The following is a 22,421-nucleotide window of genomic DNA, read 5'->3' as shown; positions in this document are numbered from 1 at the left end:
AAGATAATGTTCAAATTAATAATATAGAGTTTGAACATCTACAGGTCCATAACAACTGGGCAAAAGCCATCTGCTGATGAAGACTGTAATATACTTGAAAGCCTCAGAACAAGTGGATCTTGAGACTGTTTTGTCAATTAGGACAGAACAGTTTGTTCTTGACCTTGTACAGTAGGTCTCTTGAAAGTAGTCAAGATCACCTTTAAAGCTGTCATAGTATAACAAAAAAAAATATAAAAACCCATTATTTTGATATCAGTATTATCAGAATTCATCTATATATCCCACCTTTAATATAACGCAAATCAAACATTTTCACATGGAATTTGCCTCGCTCCCATTTTTTAAATAGATCAAACAAATGTTGAATTACATAAAATCGACATTATGTACTCAGTGAAATATAAAATTTCCAATGTTTTCAATAAGCTCTTTCATACATTTATAATACTCCAAATAGTTTGTAGTTATAGTCATATTCTTGCTTTTCTAATATTCAGCACAAAACTATGAAAACTAAGTATTCGGATCCCACTTTTACAATTGTTTGTATGTGTATGATGTCAAAGCATTTCAAGGACAAAGAGTTAAAGCAAAACAGATTTTAATAAACACTAAAATATACATTAAAGGACAGTGTTGTTTCACTGGATATGGACAGCAGACAAAACTATCCCTGCTAATGGCTGCCCACCAACATGTTGATTTGTAATAATTTGCTTCTGTACAGGATTGCAATAAGGTCCATATATAATATATTCCTTTCTGCATCATTCATACAATGGTGTGTCAATCACTCAAGTCAAAATCCATCCCAAGCATCGTTCTCTCATTCGCTGTCATTGCTGTCGCTGTCTGAATACATCCCCAGCAGGCTGAGAGATGATGAGCCGTTCTGTGTGGTTACAGGCTTTGAAGCATTAGTGGAGCCAGCGGTCGATGCCTTTGAATCTGTAAAACAAGAAACAGGATGACTGTCTTCTAAATCATATGCTGACTTTTCGTTAATAATATGAACAAGCAGCTAAAGTCAGTTGTGTGTCCTAAAAACTAGAGATCCTAAACAAGCCATCATGTAAAACTGTGAGAGACAATAATGTGTTACCTGATCGTGAGGAGAGAGCAGCAGGCGCAGCCACTGGACTGGGTTTATTTACAGCTGCTGCTGGTTTCTTTCGTACGACCAGGGATCCTAGTGCCCCACCACCGCCCAGTGTCCCCACACTCCTCTCCCAGCTCTCCACTTTGGCCCTCTTCACTCCTCCAGCTGAGGTTCCCTGTGAAACACAGCAAGAGACAATCTTCTTTACCCTCCTCACACCATCTTTAAGTTGTTCTGTTTCAGCATCCAGACTGAAAGACTACTATCGGATGGACTGCCATGAAATTTTGTACAGACATTCATGGTTCCCTGCTGACTTGTTATGACTTTTCATCTAGTGCCATTAGCAGGTCAAAATTTTCACTTACCCAGTGAAACATCTCAAAATCTGGCTCCAATTTGGCTAAAATGCTCATAAAGCTTCTAACATAGGTGTAGGGTCTACTAACACTTCACATACTGTTTCTTATGAAAGTCCTAAACTATGTAAGAAAAATGACATTGACACATGGGAAGTATACACAACAAGACAAATTATCTGCATTTTATATTACTCATCCTGCAAGATTTTTGTCTCTTTATGCAGTAAAAATAAGATATTTCCCTATATTGAACACACTAACATTATAAAGTCCTTGAAATTTAATTTTCACTTTTCCATACTTTTGTGGGACCTGTGGATAGTTTCTATGGTTTTCTGAAATTTCTAAAAACAACCAGTATTGTTCCATATAGGAATCCGACAATCTGGCACTCAAACAAACCTTGACAAAGATTTGCAAATGCCATTCGCACCGAATTATTTGCACAGCATTTGATCAGGGACACACACTTTGTTGAATATCATATGTACCTGTGCCTCTGTGGGTTTGTCAGTGGTGAGAATGTCTGTTGGTTTGTCTGTGCTGGACCTCTGTGACTGTGTACTGCTGCTCTCCTCCTCGCTCTCAGAATCACTGTCTCTGAGTCTTTTCACAAGGACACGATCCAACATCTCTCTGTGAAACAAGTGACACATTCAGTTTTGAGTTTTTAGTGACTATAAGACGAGTTAACCTTGATTACGAGAAGAATACACATGACGGATAAAACTTATTTAGACACGTAGGCACAGATCACACTCACTTTGTTTCTCTCTCATCCTCTTCTTTCTCCCTTTCCTTCTCCCTCTTCTCCAGCTCTCTGTACTTGTCGATCATTCCCTCGAAATCCACCTGAGCCTGTCTCTGGTTCAGCTCCTTCAGCTCCTGGAGGTTTTCCAAAACCTCCATCTCCATCTTGGAATCCCGTGTGCGGTTTTCCAACACCTGGTAGATGAGTGGGAAACGATCAACTCCTCTTTCCCAAAGCCTGGATACAGCTCAATAACAGTAGCTGACGTTTACACACTGACCTTCATGGGGTTGTTCAGTTCCTCCTCTTCCCTCTCCTGCTGGATTCTTTTCTCTTCTTCCTCAATAAGTTTCTCTGCTTGGAAGTTTCGTGTCGCACCGTGCTCCATGGAGTAGTCTGTGTTCTCTGGGTCGGTCTGTAATCACAACATGAAGATCATTCAGACATTAAACTGACACAGTTCTATATTTAACTTTGTCCTAGTTTAATAAATGACACTATAAGATTCAAGATTCAAGAGACTTTATTGCCATTTGCACAAGGACAGGATACATGAACATTTGAGTTTTTGTATGGTTCACTCAGTCAGGTTAAAAAAACAAAAACAAATTTACAATAAATTAAAATTGGATTGAATTTTTAAAACAGATCCGAGCATCTGATCTGAAGTCTGAGAGATAATACATTGTTTACAACAGTTATTAACAGCACTCTTTACAGCTTCTAATGATGTAATGACGCAGCAGTTGGAAAGAGGTGTTGCACATTAAGAGAAGCAGAGCATTAAACACTCACCTTAAACGTAATCTCAGCGAGACACCGAGTACATTTGATGTAGAAACGGAAGATGGGCAGTCCCATGTACAGTTCATTCTGAACAGTCTCCTTTCTTGCATTGAACTTCTTCCCCTTATAGATGTACTCACCACATGTTTTACACCTGCAAACAAGCAGAGAGGCAACACTAATGACACCACAGCCACAGGATTAATTCCAGTAATCACCAAGAGGTCACAAAGACATACAGTAGTTATTGCATTGTAGCATTACTGGGATCCACCAAGAGAGCTCAAGAGGAGCTTTACTTTCTCTGACAACTTGTCAAACATAGAGACAGCATTTACTCATTCAGTTTTACAATGTATTTAAATAAAGAATATCCTCCATCTCAGTGGTGTATGGAAGCACAACCAACCACATGATAAAGAAAACTAGAATATTCTGTCATATGCAGAAATTGCACCGCATTACTGAAAAATTGCTGGAATCTGAATTGTATTATGATTCTACCAAGATTAAAGATGCCTGCAGGTGGGATCGAACCATGACTCAGAGAAGAACATCAGAATGATCAGGTTTTCAATAAATAACATTTTAAATAACACTTGCAGCTCTGACATTTGAAAAACAGCAATATGAAAGACAGAGTAGTTTACCATGATGGTACATAATAAAAATATTGACAAACATGACATGACATTTGAGGGCGTCATTTCGGGCTTTGGTAAACAGTCATTGACATTTTTCACCATTTTCTGACATTTTAAGGACCAAACAACAAATCAATTAACCTCGAAAATAATCAACAGATTGATTGATTATGAAAACAATTGTTAGTTTCAGCTCTTTTGCACAGTACGGTGTTGTAACACTTATGTTGTTTATGTTTACGTATTGCAAGAAGCTCATTAAACAGCGTGTTAAAAACTCGATCCAGCATGATGAAAGGTGAATGCTGAAACACTCACTGACACACATGTATTAGACAGACGTACCTCATGTTGAACGGAGCCATCAATCTGACCACATACTGTCGATCTTTGGGGAGTTTAAGTTTGGGGATTTTGGATGGATCAAAATCCGGAGGGTAGTATTTCTGCAGAGGAGAAAGCGCACATGTGAATTGACTCAAACGTTACTAAAAAGTCTGAACTTGGAACAAAACTACCTAAGGCAATGTGACCAATAAAGTATGATTTGATGACACATGATGTGTTTTAGAAGTCAATATGAGCAGTTAAAACATTATATAGTAATGAACACGACCTCAATACTTTAACTTATAGCTAACGGCTAACGTTAGCATGCTTTATTTCTTTAGCTCATACGCCACCGTTGACTATTTTAAACTACCCTACAAGAAGTACACCGTTGGGGGTCATATACTTACATTCAATACTTTTCTTTCAGACATTGTTGCTTTTGTTGTAAACTAAACGTGGAAAACAAACCGCTGAAAAGTGTAATTCTGTTGGAGGCACTGCTAGCTACTAATCTGCATTGTAAACTTCCGGTTGTCACATTTGTCAGTTTCCGTGCCTCAAAGTGAGTTGCTGCCCCCCTGCGGAACCACTGAGTACCTACGAAAACAAAACAAAACAAAAAATATTATACTCTTTTATTTTTTATTTATGGCATTGAAGCGTCAAAACTATAATTAAAAATGTAGTATGGAAGAACATAGTTGAAAATTGTCAAAACATTATTAATCATCGTGCATTATTACAAATAAGGATTTTTCTGTGGTAATCTCTCCTTCAACAGGTTTAATTCAATAAAGTTGGAGTTTCTCATCTGATTTTCTTTTCTCATATAAAAACGAATCTGGGGCATGGTAGACACATGATAGCTTCATATTTATTGTATGACATTTTCTTTGAGCAGTTGTGTAAATCAATAGGACAATAAAAAAGGACTCTTTGGTTTATTCTCTAAGAATTTATAAACATAAAAGAATCCGATTGGACCTCAGAGTTAAGAAAAGTCTCATCTGACACATTTGTGGCCAAGAGAACATAATCAACAGTAAGAGGTGATGTTGGATAATATTTCAGGCACTCCATGCTGATAAATTGCAAACTAAAATTCCTCATTAGTTAAACAAGGAAGAAAGTAAAGCTTCTGTCACGGAAGTAACACCATTCCCATGGTAGATATTATAGAGAAATGTATTTGCAGTGGAGCATAAATTAAGTTAAAAATATATCACCTTTACAGACTACACTTGTGTTACTTATTTCAACACTTCCTTGAACCTGTATCACAATTGTTCCTTTTTTATGGCTTCACTTTACATTTGATGGAAAATGATTGTTTTCTTGTGCATTATTTTATACACATGGTTAGTGGATTATTCCCTCTTCCCTCAACCAATATGTCCTCTTGTTGTTTTGTTTTTATTTTGCCCTCCTTACACCTTGTGGTGGAAACTCAGACAGTGTAGGTAAGACATGAATCACGGTTATGTCAAGATGTTTTGTGTAATTTAAGGTCATCACAACTTTGAAATACTAACGAGGGACAGAAAGTCCAGCTCTAAAGATAAGAAAACCTTGTCACCTGCACCTTCTTTGTGAGTGTGTATAGGAAACTGGCTCTAACTAGAGATATTGAAGAACATAGATGCCCCTTTGTGACCTTGTTATTTTCTCTGCTTTTGCATAAAACTCTTGATCTGGTGTAGAACTTAAATACCTTATGTGTGTTTTGCTTCCTGGTACCAGAATAAACAAATACGTTATGTAAGACAACGGAGACTGGCGAGTTATCATTTTATTCATCAAGCCTCCATGTCACTGAATAAGCAAATGAGTTATCAGTCACTGGGGTATGGTAAAGTTCTTAAATGAGATTTTAATGCATCTGTAATATCATATACTAAAAACTATACAAATCAGCATATTCACCTCCTTATACATGTTTTATTTTATGAATATGTTTTGTTCATTTTTATACACAGGTACTCACACACACAAAAAGAGATGAGAATGATTTTTTTTCCATTTATTTAATTCAACCTGAGTGAGTCACAGGCTTTATGTATTTACCACTGCCCGCATTTTGCTGATTTTATTTGACTTTCTCAGGAGACAGCGCAGGATATGATCAAAATGGTGGAGTAATGGCCTCTCAGGGGTAAAGCAATTTGTCAATGACATGGGGTCCCTGACATGGTTGATGTGCAAACACAAGCCTGCCAGCCACAGATATTGCTTTAGGGGTTGGTTAAGGTTATTCCTACACAAGGAAATTGGATCCTGATTACAGATTGGTGTAAATGTGGGTTAACCTGAGGTCTGATTTCAGTTTTATTGAACAGAGGTGACGTGAGAGGGTTGGTGTTCACAAAGGTTACCCTCCACAGGATGTAAGATGACATTATGTTTTAGATAAAGCTTTATAGCACAATGTCCTTTCTCGTTTGGATTTGACAGATTCAGATTCACAAATCAGTTTGGTCATGTTGCTTTTATGTACCGTATGTGGCGAGTTCTCTGTCTGATTCTGACACATCAAAATGACTCATCAATGAATCAGACATATGTTTACCTGAAAAGCTTGATTTGCATACAATAGACCACAGATTGTGTCACTTTTTCACCCAAATTCAAATTTTCCCCAATTAGATTTATGGCACAATTGAGGATTTGAAGCTTGAAATAAAGATACCCGATTGACCCCATCATTCAGCATGCATGGTAGACACTACTTAATCGAATATGTTTTGTAAAATGTAAATTCACCTTTAACCATCCTTCCTTTCATCTGGTCAGGTCCCTTCCTGTTATCAGCCAAAGATACAAAGGTGCTGAGCAGTGTCACCCGTGTCAAAGTTTCCATGAATATTTCAGAGGTTGGCTGATGTCAACAGCAGCTGAAAACCGCCTATAAAGAGGGGGATCTCTATACAGGAGACTTCAGAGACCCTCCAAACATCCAAGGAGCCTTCACCAATTTCGCACTCTTCTCCACCCACCAAATAGAAGTCTCCTTCTGTTGAGCTTCAGCACCATGGTCAGCGCACGGGCTCTCCTCCTCGCGGCCACCTGCTGCTGCGCCTACCTGTGGCTCGCCCGTGCAGAGGACTCCTCGTTGGAGACGCGCGCGTTGGATTTCCCGCTTAAGACCCAACAGGAGAAAGACCTGGTGAGAAATTTATAAGGGGTAATGGTGTGATATGGGTCAAGTGGATGGATGAAGGCCGTTGGTGCTTTGGACGAGAGTCGATAAATCAGGTTTCAATTTTTTCTCTCTCACAATTTTAATCTGTAATGAATTTTTTCTATGCAGATTGACGCTTTGCAAGAAGTTCTGGAAAAGCTGAGGAGCAAAGAGATGCCCTTAGAGAAGAAACTGGGCTGGCTGCCGTCGGTGAGTACACTAAATTAGAAATCATCAATCTGTTGTAAAATATTTGATTGCATTTTCAATAAACCTAATATAATTTGGTTTATAATATCGAGAAACTTAGCAAGATCAGACAAGTCTCTAAAACACTTTCTGATAAGCTTTTGAACTTAAAAATCCAAATAAACTTTGTTAGTTTTATAGTTTTATTTGTTTCACACACATAAAGACAAACACATGAATTAAATATAAAAAGTACTTGTGAGGGTGTGGTAGAAACCTGTAATAGCTTACATGAAAACCACACCCAAAAGACATACAAAAGGTAAAATACTTCATATTTACTGTGCGTAAATTCCTACGTTCAACCGACTGGAACCTAGTAATATACATATGATTTTGTAAATATTCGTCTTCCAAGTTTTATCCAATAATAAGTCTACAATTACAGTACACGTCCACATTTTCATGACTTTATTTTGTTTTTTATCATTACAGTGTGACGCAGGGGAGCCATGCGCCGTGCGTAAAGGCGCTCGTATCGGCACGCTGTGCAGCTGCCCCCGGGGGACTTCCTGTAACTTTTATGTTCTAAAATGTTTGTGAAGGAAAAAGATAACGAAGGTGCAAGAAACACAAGAGGAAGTGACAGAGAGAGGCTATAATCCCTCCGTAATGTGAGATAAGACGGGGAGGGTCGCTAATGTTCACTGTGTGATAAAAAGTAAATAAAAGTGCGATGTGGTATGCGATTAATAAAGGACGTCTTTTTTTTATAAACCTGGATTAGGAAATGTTGGAATATTGGTTTTGAATAGGTGTAAAGGTCTGCATGCATCTGTCTCTGTTTTTTCTCTGATGATTGTGACACAGGGGGAAGTTATTTCTGTTTGATTGTGATATCTTGTAACAGACTTTGAATGTAGTTTTTTGTGATAAATCCAGGTTTTTTCTTTATTATTTTGTTTGTTTTTTTGTTTACGGGAGAAGATGGTTAGTTATCCTAGCACTGGTTTCTAAATACATTTGTATGAGGAGGTCGATAAATAAACCAAATTAAATTCAAATGTGTGTGTGTGTGTGTGTTCGTGACTCTCTAAAATATGAGAGATAGACTTTGCAAATTTGCTCTATAATTAAAAAATGAATACAATAAATAATATTAGGTCTACTACAAAAATGAACCACCTGACTTGTAAACATAAACATCACTTGTTGGTTATTTGCTTTAGATTAAATGTGTACCCTATAACACAGAGACAAAAGAAAGACAGAAAGAAATATACTGATTCATTTTACCACGTGTCATCAATAATTCAGCCTCTTCCTACACATTCACTAATGTACGCCTGCATTCCTGAACACCAGCTGTCATCTCTCCACAATAAAAGGCGCTGTCGGGCTTTTTTCAATGACATCACACTCAAGTCTACAACATGGCGTCCAGCCGGGTGCTGGGGAGGGAGGTCCAGGAGGAGCCGAGCCGCGCTGCGACCGTAAACCGCGACTTCTGCCTCCACAAATACTCCTTGCTCATCATTATAGGACGGACGGCTCATATCACACAGACCGGACACATCATTGGGGAGATTGTGCGAGGTACGTTTATTGCAACACGCCTCTTTTACTGCATGACGCTCTATATATGCTGATAAAAAAATATATACATACAGTATATATGATGCCTGCAAGTTCTCGTCGCCTAAATACCCACCGAAGATGCTACACTGACCCCACTGCAGTGTTTATGTAATTTTATCCACCCTACTGACCGAGGAGTATGCGTCATCTGGCGATACTCCACCATCAGCATCATCCCTGTGGGTACATTATAATTAAAAGCAGTCTGGAGCGGGTCGTTTGTCTTTTTCCTCAGTAAATCGTTAAGGACGAGCTTCTGGGGAAATGTTGCAGGGCGGCTATTCAGTCAACACAGAGCCACTTGTAAGCGACGTGCCATCAACCATTAACCCTTATCTACAGCAGTAACTGTGGGTATAGACACTGTAGTAAACAGTGTATGGCGTGCTATAATGATGCATTACAGTCTGTGTTGTGCTGTGTGAGTACAGTTTTTGGAGAAGTGTGACTGAGTGCATGAGAGGAAGAACAAACTGTATAGGCGTTATATAGATAAGGGAATAAAACGGAAACACGATAGAAAAGAGATATTCATCACTATCATTAGGCCAATCTGCATTTCGTCACAGTCCTCTGAGAAATATTTGCATCAACTTTTCATGAGCTAAGAGAAACCTCCCTGTTTTTAGCTGTGTCACAATGCATTACTATGCAATCGAATGTGTTTTTTAAAAATGGTTTATGAATTCTCTTCACCCATAAAAGAGCATTTAATCCTTCAGTTTATCTTAAAAAATACACATTTCAATAAACAAGGCTTTCACTGGAGTATGTTCTCGTTTTTCTTCTTCTTTTATGCTATGTCATAGAATTTCTTTTGCAAAAATGACTATAACCCATTCATATTTGAACTTTAACCTGATATAATGTGAAGAAAGAATGAGAAAGAGTTGACTCATGTGACCGTATGACTCTCATGTCTCCAGGTATTCGGTCATGGGACGTGGACTTAAAATCCTGTAACCTAAACCTCTATCTCCAAGAATTTCTCTCCCATCACACAGCAGCGTTCAAGGGTGCAGGTAAGTAACAGTGTATTCATGTGAGTGGTCCTCCTTGCCCATACTCTTTGACCCTTTATCGCCTATAAAACCGCCGTTCCCATGGTAACTCGCCAGCTCGGCCCATCTGGGGGTCAACAAGGAAGGAAGGAAGGAAAGTGGAGGAGCAGTCGGGTGATTGTTAAACATGGGTGGGTCCTTTGGACAGAAAACAATGGAGACGCACAACCAAGCCGTGCCACCTCTCTCTCTGTATGTGACTTTTTAGTACGCAGAGCCAAAGACAACCAGGCACAGGGAAAATAAGGCAGACAAACATCAGAGTCAGACAGCCCTAGCACTGCTGAGCTGTGAAGTGAGATGATGAACACAGACAAGAACAGACACGTCTCTCTTTAGAGAGCACAAAATGGCAGCCAGAAAGGTTGCATGTATGTGATAAATTCTATACTGTCATGAATTTGTTATTGATACTGTATAGACCTTGTGTTATTTTGGATTGCAGGGTTTTGTAAAATGGAGAGATTTGCCATTTTGTAAAAGATGGAAGATGAAATAAAAAGAAGTGACTGTGAAGAAGTGTTATATCAAACTAACATCCACACTTGTGCATGCCACAGTATCACACTGTCAAACTGGAAAGCATAAACATGTAGACTGTATATGTAAATGTAAATAGCCCTGCTATCCGCTCTGTAGGGCTGTATGTACAGGTGGCACTTTGAGCTAAATGCTAATCGGTACGCTGATATGCTTACAATAACAATGCTAACATGCTATTGGTCAGCAGGTATAATGTTTACCATGTTCATCTTAGTTTAGCATGTTAGTATGCTAACATGTAATAATTAGTGCTAAACATGAATTGCAGCTGAGACTGATGATAAGTGAAAACTTTGACTGTCAGTTAATTGGTTTTGCAGATAGTTCATATACAGTCCCAGTATTGGAAAAATTAAAAATTTGATGAAACGTTAAGGAATAATGAAAGTTAAGGACAGTTTATCCTGATGGAACATATCTGGACCAAATTATCCATCCAGCTGTTGTCGAGACATTTAACTCAAAACCACAAATGTCAACCTCATGTTGATGCGGGAGGAGAAATCAGGGGATCAAAGTCATTAGGATTCATTGTCTGGGTAACATGAATATCTGTACCAAATGTCATGGCAATCCATCTAGTCGGTGTTGAGATATTTCACTAGATAAGTGAAAACATTGCCTTGCTGGTGGCAGTAGGTAACAGTAGGATTCATACTATGGGAACCATGAACATCTGTAACAAATTTAATGGAAATCCATCCAATAACTATTTCAGTCTGGACCAAAGTGGTGAACTGGCTGACAGTTGCCATCGCTAGAACCACATCACTAGCAGGACTAGAACTGTAATTCAGTGCAACAGCAAGAAAGGAATGGTAATTGCTTTTGCCTGCCTTTGTTTCTGACTTGACATGAAAACAAAGAAACTTTTGTTCATACTCGGGTTGTTATTTTCCAGTAGGCTGTGTTCGGCTCTGTAACATCAGATGTTCATTCAGTTCCCCTCAGAATGGATTTCCACTGCAGATTGCATAAACATAGCATCTCATCCTGAGACAGTCGCCCTGACTCAGCGTGTTCCCCTCTTCTTCCTTCCTCTTTTTCGGTCAGGGAATTCCTCACCTACCCAGTTATCCTACTTTACTTTCTCTTTGACTTCTTTGAGTTCCCCTTCTATTTATTTCTGGCCTCTCGCTTACTTGTTCGGATCCTTCAGCTTGTTTCCTAACTTCCTCAGCTGTGACTTTCTCCGTCCCATGTTTGCTTCCCTTGGCTGCCTGCCTGTCTGTCTTTCTCTTTTCGAGCTTTTCTTTCTCTCTCTGCCTCCTCAGGGCAGAAGTATCTGCGCCACAGTACCAAAGTGTTGGACACTCAGGTGCTGATCAGTCCATCTCAGGAGCAGGTTCACTCTGAGGTGAGGGTAGAAATCCTGGATCCAAGGAAACTCTTGGGAAATAGTTGATCGAGCTATGTGTTATAATGATTGAGTTTTCTTAAAACGAGACTTGGAACAAAGCAGGGAATGTTATTTGAGATTTATGGTTTTGTTGTTCTATCATGATACTCACATGATTGCACATAACATTATAGTTATCTGTATGTTTTCATGTGATTGTAATGGTAGCCTCGTAGTAAAAACATTTTTTAGCTCACAAACCTTTTTATATTAATGAAGTATACTGTGCATGACTCTTTCTTTTTTCGCTACTGCTGTGCTTTTAGTTATGATTATGGTTAATGGAGGAGTAAAATGACATAGCAAAATAAAAAATCTGTCTCTCTCTCTCTCTCTCTCTCTCTCGCCTGGTCAGGTGTTTGCTCTGCTGTCCAGGGAATCGGCTCATAAGCTGCTGATCTTGACTGGCCAGAGTGTAGAGGAAAGTGGAGATCTTTTGTTTCACCGAGGACTGTTCTCACCAAACCAGCTGAAACTAATACTAACAAAGCAGGTATGACAATGTCTGACTTATTTTATTAGCTTATTTTAGAGCTTCCCATATTGATTAACCTGTAGATCATCTTCTCAATTTGTCATTTGGTTTATAAAATGTAAAAAATATTGAAAAATGCCTTTAATAATTTCCCAGACTTAAAAAATGCTTGTTTTGTCTGACCAAGATTTTTTGGTGCTTTATTTATGCCAATACAATATAAATGTGGTAAGCTAATATCAGTTGATAATATTGGTTGGACTCTGATTTATGGCAAAACATACAGTAAAAGAGAAACACTTTTGGGTGTATGCTGAGGAAATGCTTTCTCTGTAGTTCATAGATCAAGAGAGCTCTGCCTCCGCAAAGCTCAGCCTGACTCTCAGCTGTCCCAACATCGGCCAGTGGAGGAAGACTCTTTTGGGAAACCAGCCTCTGCAGGGTCCTTTCACCCTCCACATCAATCCCCCAGAGGTGCTGCCTGCCATGGAGGCCCTGGGGGAATTCACCTCCATCATCTCTGGCACCCTTTGCCCACAATCTCCCTTCGAGCTCCTGCCTCCTCCTACCACCGTGGGTTTCCTCAAGCTGTCCCGCCCTTGCTGCTATGTGTTCCCTGCTGGCCGCGGTGACTGTGCCTTCTTCGCCGTTAATGGGTTCACGATGCTGGTGGATGGTGGTTCGGACTCTCAGGCGTGTTTCTGGAAGCTGGTCCGCCACCTTGACCGAGTGGATGCGGTTTTGTTGACACACATTGGGACAGAGAACCTCCTTGGAGTCAACACCTTCTTGGAGAGGAAGGTGGCTGAGTTGGAGTTGCTCTCTGATGTCAAAGGTAAGAAGAAACAATGTGTTGATAATCATGTTGCTGATGTTCCTGCAGGAAGATGATGTGATGAGATTTCTTTGTAGTCATCTGTAGCTGTTACAAGTACAAATTTCCTCTTTGTTTGTGTGTTTCTTTGTATCTGAACAGATGACTCATCTAAGAGGCTGATATCCCCAGAGCTTGGAGTTGTGTTCTTTAATGCCCCCAGCAGGTTGCAGGGGGAACAGCAACCTTGTGAGTGATGCATTAAAACTTCCTGTGGTACAGTACTGAAGTGAATAAGATAACTAAGCAGGGAATATCCCTCATTTTAATCACCTACATGTGCAAATATAATCAGATACATTTGTATGAAGATTTTACAAGATATATGAAGATCTGTAAGAGTTAAATGTATCCCGTGAATAATCCTGTCAATCCTTTAGGATTATTTTCCTTCCTTATGAAACATTTGCAAATCTGGACAATCAAGAGACAATTTGTTGCCTTTAGAAATAGTAGTTTGACAAAATAATTCTTCTTGTGGAGCTTTCAACCACATGTCACTAGGGCTGCAACCAATGATTTTGATTATTTTAATTATTGATTAATCTGCCGATTATGCTCTTGATTAGTCAATTAATTGTTGGGTAAAAATGTCAGAAAATAGTACAAAAAATGCTGATTGTCTTAAGTTAGCGTAAAGACTGAAAAATGGGAAACAGCTAGCCTGGCTCTGTCTTAAGGTCTTAAAATCTGTCTACCATCATCAATGAAAAGCTCGCTTATGAACACATTACTGTATATCTCATTTGTTGAATGCAAACACTGAAGTGTAAAAACATCAAGTTGTAGTCTTACAAGGGATTATGTGTGGGACTATTAATCAGTGATATCTTCCTTGAGTCTCAATTGTTTTATTTCAAATGTACATCTCATGTCCTTCCTCTGTGCATGTTGTCATGGACGTTTTTAAAATATTTTGAAACCTGCAATGGTTACATCTATTAGAAATCTGCTTCCATGGCTTTTGATGGTTCATTGATATGTCTTTGGGCATGTTACTGCTGCCAACTATCAAAATGCATTACTGCCCTCTGCAGGTAGGAATGCTTATGGCATCACCCATGTGCATATGTACGTACATGTGCATCCTTGTGCGTCTGCTAGTAGAGCACAAGATACAAAGAAATCAGGGACGCACCCATCAAAATACTACAAAATATCAGTTCCACTAGTGGTTAAAAAAACCTTTAACTCATTATTGCCTTGTCATGGAGTAATGACCACCAATGTTTGGATCCCTACTGGATTTCTAAACATGAAAACAAAGTTATATGAGAAATTGCAATCATGTAAAGCTGTCATTCCTTCTCTTGTCAGGTGTGGATAACGTACTGAAGAGCACACAGCAGGCAGCCCTAACCCTACAGTTGTTAAAGAAGTTAGAAATCAGACCGCAGCCATTGTTTCGACCACAGGGGGCCCCCATTGAGCCACTAACCTTGTTCCAAAAGATGGGAGTGGGACAGTTGGATTTATACATCCTCAACCCAGGCAAAAATGGCCAGGAGTACCAGACATTCATGCAAAACTGGCCTGACACAGTGTCATCAGCATCTAAATCCAATACTCTTCCCCTCACAGCCCTCACCTCAGTGTCAGCGTTGCTTGTGTGGCACCCAGCATGCCCCCAGGAGAAGGTGGTTAGGGTGCTGTTCCCTGGTATTACCCCACAGGCAAAACTGCTGCAGGGGCTGGAGAAGCTGAAGACCCTGGCCTTCCTCCAGAAACCCGCAGTGACCACTGGGGACCTGGAGAGGCTGGGGGAAGACAGAAAGGCCAAAAGGACAGAGAGTCAGGACAGTAGCAGGTCACAAGGGAAGGAAGCAACTACCAAACAAGGGAAAGAACGAGGAGTTAGAGAAGAGGTGCTGGTGAAGGAAAAAGGAAAAGTTTTAAATGGAGTTGATTTAAGAGATGTTGATAAAACCAAAATCAAAGAGACAGGTGTAAAGCAAAAAGCAACACTGTCAGAGAAGAATACTTCAAAGAAAGGAGGTGGTAAGGATGAAAAAAAAGAGAGGAAGACTGGCAACAGAGAGGAGAATGGTGTTACGAAGAATGATCAGGGGAAAAAGGATGCTGTCCCTTCCAAACCAAAGAATGAAAATAAAACTAAGCTCAAAAAGGAAGCAAAAAATGACTCTAAAACAGGGGTGAAGAAAATAAAGACACCATCTGGAAAGGAGGCAAATGATAGCAAGAAGGCACATGTAAAGACAGAATTGCCAAGTAACTCAGCAAAACCAGATGCTGGCACTGCATTAGAAATCCCAGAACCAGAGGGCCCTGATAGGGAGCAGCAGAATCAAAAACTGGAGAAAGAGCCTGAAGAGATCCCCTGTGGATCCAAAATGTCTACCCCTGAGGATATGACTGATGATTTTCTCAGGCTCCAGGAGGAAACAGGAGGAGAAAAGACACAGGTGGAAACAGCAGATAAAGGGAAGCAGAAAAGCAGTGAGTCAGGAAATGAAAAAAGCCTGGGAGGTTTGAGCAAAGAAACAAGTAATGAGGCTGCTGATACAGCAGCTGAAGAGGCAACAGGTGGCGAAGGGATAACTAGAGAGGAGAGTGGTGATAATGGAGTGCAAGAGAGTGCCCAAACTGGAGAGAAAGCTGGAACTGCTAGCAAACCAGCAAAGGTTGTAGGCTTTCCCTCTCCTCTGGACAAGGCACCAAAGAGCGATCGCACTGTCCAGTTAGACTTGACCCCAACTGAGTACACTCTCCTGGATGGGGCTTTGAGAAACAGCCCTCCCTCGCGATCATCTCCAGAGAACCAGGCCCCCATCAGCCTTGAGGAGGAGACTGTGGAGCCTGCCTCCCCTGACTCACGCCCCAACAGCGCAGGCCATACTCCCTACTGTCTGTCCCCGGATGATGTGTGGTGTAACAGGGCTACACTCAGCAGGTTACAGGCCCAGATGGGCAACTTAGAGTCAACTGATGTCAACCAGGCAAATGAATCATCCAGGCAAAGTGAGGGGCAGCAGGGCCAGCCCAAAAGTGCTCAAGAGGGCCACACAAACCCCAGAGAGAAGCACCTGAGTTTCCTTTCTCTGGGTTCATTAAAAGAAGGAGCCTCTGACCCCTCTCCCTCTGTGGCCACCACCACCACTACACACTCAATGCCAGCAGAGGTGAGCTCGCCTCAGTCCACAGAGGTAGATGAATCACTATCCATGTCCTTTGAGCAAGGACCCACCACTGTGAGCCAGAGAGAGTCTGATGATGGTATTCATCACTCCAATGGAAGCCATTTTGTGGGGATGTCTTTACCAATGAAGAAGCCTCCTAGATCTTTAGGTCCAGAGATGGGGCGGCCTCCAGCTCCTAACACCCTCCATTTTGAGGGGTCAGCTCATGACGTGGACCTATGTCTGGTTTCCCCCTGTGAGTTCAAGCATTTCAAAGTGCCCGACTGCAGCTCAGGTGCCAGCGAGCCCTCTAAAGGAGCCTTTGGTGCACAGCATCACGGCAATAACAATAACCCCAAGGACATATCACCCAGTGAATCAAATGCCCCTGTCTGCATGGAGGACTGCCCGTCAACCACAGCGGATGGAGCTCTGGATTCGGATGAGGACGAGTCGTGCAGTGAGCCGACTAACTCCCCTCACGATCTCCATGGCAGTCAGACTCTTCCCCCGGACCCTCTTCCAGCCCCCCTCAGGGACAGTCCACCCCTGCCCCCACATCCTGACGCCTCCATGCCTGTTCCTCAGTCTGACACTGATGCTCATGGAAAGAAAGCAAAAGCCACTGGCATGCGAGGGAAGAAAACACCAGGGGTGAGTTTGTTGTATTTGCTCAGAAGAAAAATGATGTCTTTGTTAATATAGTTCATCATGAGTTCATATTCTGTGTATTTAGGCTAAATTTTTTGGTCCGTAAATGGTTTTATTGTGGCTATAAGCAAGCCTTCTTGATAGTACTTTCTTAAACCAAATATGCTGAGAAATCATAAAGTTATAGGATTTCATTCTCAATGCACAGGAAAGGTTTGCGCTATTTTTGAAAAATCAAAGCTACTGTAAGCTACTTTGACATGACAGTTTTTAACTAGGTCAGGTCCAGAGTAATGTTTTTTATTAGTTTGCTTTTTTATGCCTCAAAAAAGTGAATTAAAAGATAAATTAAAGGGAGCACTCTGATGGTTAAGGTGCATACCACATAACTGCAACATCCTTGGATTGACTCTAGCCGGAGAGCTTTGTTGCATGTTATACCCCCTTCTCTCCTCTCGTTTAATGTCTGCGTCTATACTGTTTCTGCTTCTTTCATTTTTTTAAAAAAAGGGAAAGCAATAAAATATTGCAAAAGTTAACATCTTCTGTAGTTTTAAACCATTTAAGTTAAACCATTCTTTTACGAAATGGGCAAGAAGATAAAGTTAAGTTAAAGCCACATCCTGGAATTTAAGTTTTGTACTTTAGTACTGCTTTTACTCTCCAAAGAGTACCTTTAGTGAGGAGATGCTGTCTGGGAATATCATCCTCATCTTGTTTCTGACACTGGCGGCTTGAGTCAAGTCTAACGCTGAACCTTGTCAAAAATGTAATTTTACCAGGTTTCTGAGGGCTCCCAAAGACCAGGCTCAGGGAAAACCAGGACAAGTGGAGTCACAAAGGCAACCAAGGATAATGTTGCATCTACACGTATGCCTTCCTCCAGCACCCGCTCAGCACCAGCAAAATCCTCTCCCAATACAGGTATCCCTTTTCCTCTCTCTTTACTTAACTTGTAACTTTGAAGGCTTAAGTGTGTCTACTGTTTCTTTCCACTTGGTGTCTTGGTATCATCAGTTTCAGACAGCAGTTTCTCCTTACTCCTCTGTAACAGGCTCGAAGTCTACCGCTGCTGGAGAATTTAGTATGTTCGTGGACCTGGCCTATATTCCCTCTGGAGCCTCCTCTTCCACAGTCAGTGTGGACTTCTTCAGATGTGTTCGATCCTCTTGTTACATCATCAGTGGTGACAGTCCGGAGAGGGAGGAGCTTATGAGGCATACGCTGGACGCACTACTGGATGGGAAGATATCCTGGTCTGACCCTATGCAGGTAAAAAGACACACATAATCAGATTCATGCACGTTACAATTTACATTAAAGCTGGAGTGCAGGACTTTTGTCTCCCCCTTCTGGCAGTGAGAATAATTACAAAAACACTGTCTACACATGTTTACGTTAGAGGCTCCACCTTAGCGTACTCTGTTGCTACTATAAAACGGTGGATAAATTGTTTTGATATCGATGAACAACTGAAAGTGCTGGAGGTCAAATGTAACCCTTCAGAGATAACTTTCCTTCTTTTTGTACACCCATCCCATTTCTCTAGGTGACAGTGATCCCTACTTTTGAGTCCGTGTCGATGCAGGAGTGGTACCAGCAGACTCTGGACAGACAGAAGGAGCTGGGCATCACCGTCCTGGGATCCAACAGCACTGTCGCCATGCAGGACGAGACTTTTCCTGCCTGCAAGATAGAGTTCTAAAGGCCGAGGAGATGAGGAATCTAATACTAGGAGATGGAAAGTGAGGCTGAATATTTGCTAAATGAGGAAAATGTGAGTGTGAGAGAAAGAAAAAGAAAGAGTTGAGAGCTGAGGGAGAGACAGAGATAGAGTTTAAAACAGAGTAAAGGGGATCATGGGGTCCCGTAACTGAGTCAGCAATGACATCGGGCCCTCAACCAATCCCGCCTGGTTTATTACGTCTTTGTGGATTACTTTTGCACTAAAAAGCCCTTATTTCTCTCTTCATCCTAACACCCAGTTTTTCAAGGAAAACACACATCCCTGTGGAGAGTATTGCATGTATTCTTTGACCCATGACCCTGTGCAGAGCAGGAGAGGAGAACACACCAGTTGCAAGAGAAGCCTGTTGGGCTGCGAGAATGTAGATCCACATGAAAGCTGATGTTGTAGATTAGTCAGAATAGTTAGCATACACGGGGCACTATGTGTAGGCTTGATTTCTTAATGCATTCAGCACTGAAGTGTGATAGTAGTCTGTGTTTCTGGGCACATTTTGCTGCTTTTAATGCAACATTTACAAGTCCGCTTGAGAGGAATTTAAAGATTATCCAGCAAATCAAACCACTACTACGGATTTCACCTAACAGCAAACCTGTGTAAGCTTTTGTTAGTGAGAGCATTGCATTTCTCTTAGTTCATAAAATTATACTTTTCTGATCAGAAAATGTCTGTATTGTAAAAAGAGAGTCTTGCATTGTACTTTCAATTAAATCACATTCACAGTGTACAGTCAGGTGTGTGTAGTGAACACTGTAAGCAGACATGAGGTGAACTGTGCTGTGTGTTGTACCTGCTTTAAAAAAAAAGTATTGTGCCACTGTGGCTTCACTGTAAACCTTGAGATCTATGCTGAGCAAACAGACTCTCAGAAACACTTTGACCTAACGTGATTGTCTGCCGTGAATGAGCGATAATCTGAGATTGCTTAATCTGAGTGTGCAAAGACAAATCTGTCAACAGGGATTAGAGTGCCAGATTAAATTTAATAGCATTACAGCAATCATCCTATTAAAGGCGGTACTGTAATTGTAATCTATTACAAGCGCTTCAAATCATACTAATCAGGAACTGGACAGCAAATGCTTTCGTGGAAATGCCTGTTATTTTTTATGTTAAAGGTGATGACATGTATTTTGATTGACGATATACTGTAACTATACAGTATATTGTGGACAAATATTTTGCACAGCATGAAATGATGGTTTAGTCACAGTAATGGCAGCTTTTCAAGGTTTAGTCTGTAAATAAGAAAGAAACTATTGAAATCTGATTCTATTTATATTTGGAGGCAAAGTAATCATGAAACTGAAAGTCATCAATTATCACACCACTGAACTGGTGTAATTAAATGCACTACAGTACACTGTAACACTTTATTTTACAGGTTCATAACTTCCTAGAAATTTTAATGGAATAAACTGTCATTTGGTTAATTCCAATTATTTTCTAGCATATAATTTAGAATGTACAAAGTCAGCTGGACATGCAAAAATGTCAAATTTGTTCATAAAGGTAAGCATACAACTTTTTTTCAATGTCTTTTAATAATAAATGAATAATGAATTAATATTTACTTTCTTTCAAGATAATTCACATTTGTTTATACTCTCAACACAAATAGAAAAAGCTCAGAAACTCAGAACCTCGCTTCTGTTTTTCTTGAAATTGATACCAAGTAACACAGATTTTTCCTCAACTTTATAGGAAATGTTTAGGAAATTACAGACCTGTAAAATAAAGCATTACTCTGTACACTTAAAATGCAATTTCAAGTGAGTAAATGGAAATCTGTAATGTAATGAATTGCCTTGAAGCCTCTCCAGGCCTGCCTGTCAATTGTTTTTCCTTACATTTCCTTTCACCCCACTCTGGATGTCCAAGAATGGCATGTCATATTCTGGTGAGATAAATGTTTTGCCTTTTAAAGGATTAATTCACACAAATGTGAAGCTGGCATACAGAATTCCTTCAGTACCAAAGCATGAGAGCACAAAGACACCACTGTCCATATTCCTCTCCTTCTGAATGCTGCCTCCAAATACAGAAAATAAAATGTAATGTGTCGTTTTAATTCAGTATCTCTAAATGATCTGAAAGATATTTTGTAATGGTATAAATGCACTGTTAAAGTTTCATCGTGGAATTGTACTTTCCTGGAGAAGGATGCTAATTAGTTTTATTTTGTGTAATCATCTCTCTTTTTTTTGTCACTTTCTGTCTTTTTTCAGCAAAATTCTCCCAGGTAAAATTTTTAAATTGGAATTGGGGGGTTGAACTAGATTTGTAACCATGGGCAACAGTGACTTGAACCCCAAAATAGCCAAGTGAACTGTAACTGTGTGTACGTGTCCCGCATGTATAAAATATGTACTGTATGTCGTTTCATTCATGATATTCATGAAGACAGAGAGCAAAAGCATTGTGAGAGAGTGGAGGCAGAGCAGCGTGGTCGGATGAAAACCGTTCACTTTGTAATTGTCTGTGAGTACATGCAGTACCAATGTCAAAATGTGTGGGGTTGTGGAGCTGGGAGTAATGTATGAATAAAGAATGTGCATCACCATTCATCACGTTTGTTGAAAGTCATGCAAATGCAGTTGTTCAGTGAAGCAGCCTTATGGACGTTGAATTTGTTGCAGCTCAAAACAACTTAATTCCAGAGGCATTTTCTTAAAAACATTTCTTCAAAGGCTGAGGGCAGAGTTTCAAAAAAGATACTCCTCTTACATTTTCATGATAGGATGTAAGAAAAAACACAAGATAAACCTTCATCATCAGTTTACAAAATATCACATTTCTGTTTCTCCCTATTAATAAAGTTATAAACCACGATTTGGTCACTTTGTTTAGACAGTTCAATTCAATGTCTATATGGTTTTACTCAAATTTCCAATGAGTTTTAAGATGATACAATATCAGTAGTGATTTATAGACAGAGGTCAGCATTGGAAACTGAGTCAAGATTGAGTTTCTGCGTAAATCATGTTAAGATTACTTATGCAATATTGTTTAATTTCCAATTTTGGCTAGTAACACCTTCATACTGATGATCCAAGTGCGGTTGTGCAGCTGATTTTTTTTATTTATACATGGTTATAAAGCACTTTTAACCACTTCTGTCTCTTTATAATGTAATTTTCTTTATCTATAGATGAACATAACAAAACTTGAATGAGGGTATAGTTAATTTTACTGCCATAACAACAACTGTTATCTGTAACTTAACTTTGGCCTCTGAGCTCATAGTGCAGGACAGGCAGCACAACATTCAACATATGAATATGCAAAACACCATAAATATAAAAGATAAGCAAAGAAAAACATACCTGAGAGTGCCAACTAGAATTAATAGAAATCCTGAGGTGCTTTTAAATTTGACTGTGTATGAGGAGAACCATTGCTCATTGCAGTGACTGTGAGTTTTATGATTAAAAACACATGAAGTCTCTACATGACACAAATAAAGGACAATCTAAAAGATTAAACCTTCACTTTCTGGACCAAAATCCAGATCAAATCTGATATAAAATCCAGGTCCAATTTTTTCAGTC

At 39.9% G+C, this 22,421-nt stretch overlaps 3 protein-coding genes across 3 annotated transcripts; 2 read left to right on the top strand and 1 right to left on the bottom strand.

Moving 5' to 3' along the window:
* Positions 1 to 587: 587 nt before the first annotated feature.
* Positions 588 to 4,531, bottom strand: yju2 (YJU2 splicing factor homolog). Its single transcript, XM_067614534.1, has 8 exons — positions 4,386 to 4,531; positions 3,991 to 4,091; positions 3,011 to 3,155; positions 2,496 to 2,630; positions 2,228 to 2,409; positions 1,956 to 2,100; positions 1,106 to 1,277; positions 588 to 951 (listed from the first exon to the last, which is right to left on the bottom strand). The coding sequence occupies exons 1-8, from the start codon at positions 4,407 to 4,409 to the stop codon at positions 830 to 832; spliced, it is 1,026 nt and encodes a 341-aa protein (XP_067470635.1). The 5' UTR covers positions 4,410 to 4,531; the 3' UTR covers positions 588 to 829.
* A 2,227-nt stretch (positions 4,532 to 6,758) lies between these two features.
* Positions 6,759 to 8,690, top strand: LOC137199486 (cocaine- and amphetamine-regulated transcript protein-like). The gene is made up of 3 exons (XM_067613810.1): positions 6,759 to 7,141; positions 7,286 to 7,366; positions 7,841 to 8,690. The coding sequence occupies exons 1-3, from the start codon at positions 7,007 to 7,009 to the stop codon at positions 7,946 to 7,948; spliced, it is 324 nt and encodes a 107-aa protein (XP_067469911.1). The 5' UTR covers positions 6,759 to 7,006; the 3' UTR covers positions 7,949 to 8,690.
* An 88-nt stretch (positions 8,691 to 8,778) lies between these two features.
* LOC137200188 (microtubule-associated protein 1S-like) lies at positions 8,779 to 21,702 on the top strand. The gene is made up of 10 exons (XM_067614832.1): positions 8,779 to 8,941; positions 9,910 to 10,005; positions 11,775 to 11,944; positions 12,342 to 12,479; positions 12,798 to 13,296; positions 13,438 to 13,524; positions 14,653 to 17,126; positions 17,906 to 18,047; positions 18,178 to 18,395; positions 18,673 to 21,702. The coding sequence occupies exons 1-10, from the start codon at positions 8,779 to 8,781 to the stop codon at positions 18,826 to 18,828; spliced, it is 4,143 nt and encodes a 1,380-aa protein (XP_067470933.1). The 3' UTR covers positions 18,829 to 21,702.
* The last annotated feature ends 719 nt before the right edge of the window (positions 21,703 to 22,421 follow it).

This window comes from Thunnus thynnus, chromosome 16 (assembly GCF_963924715.1).
Source record: "Thunnus thynnus chromosome 16, fThuThy2.1, whole genome shotgun sequence".
Classification (NCBI taxonomy): domain Eukaryota; kingdom Metazoa; phylum Chordata; class Actinopteri; order Scombriformes; family Scombridae; genus Thunnus; species Thunnus thynnus.
This window is presented reverse-complemented; position numbering and strand designations above follow the sequence as displayed.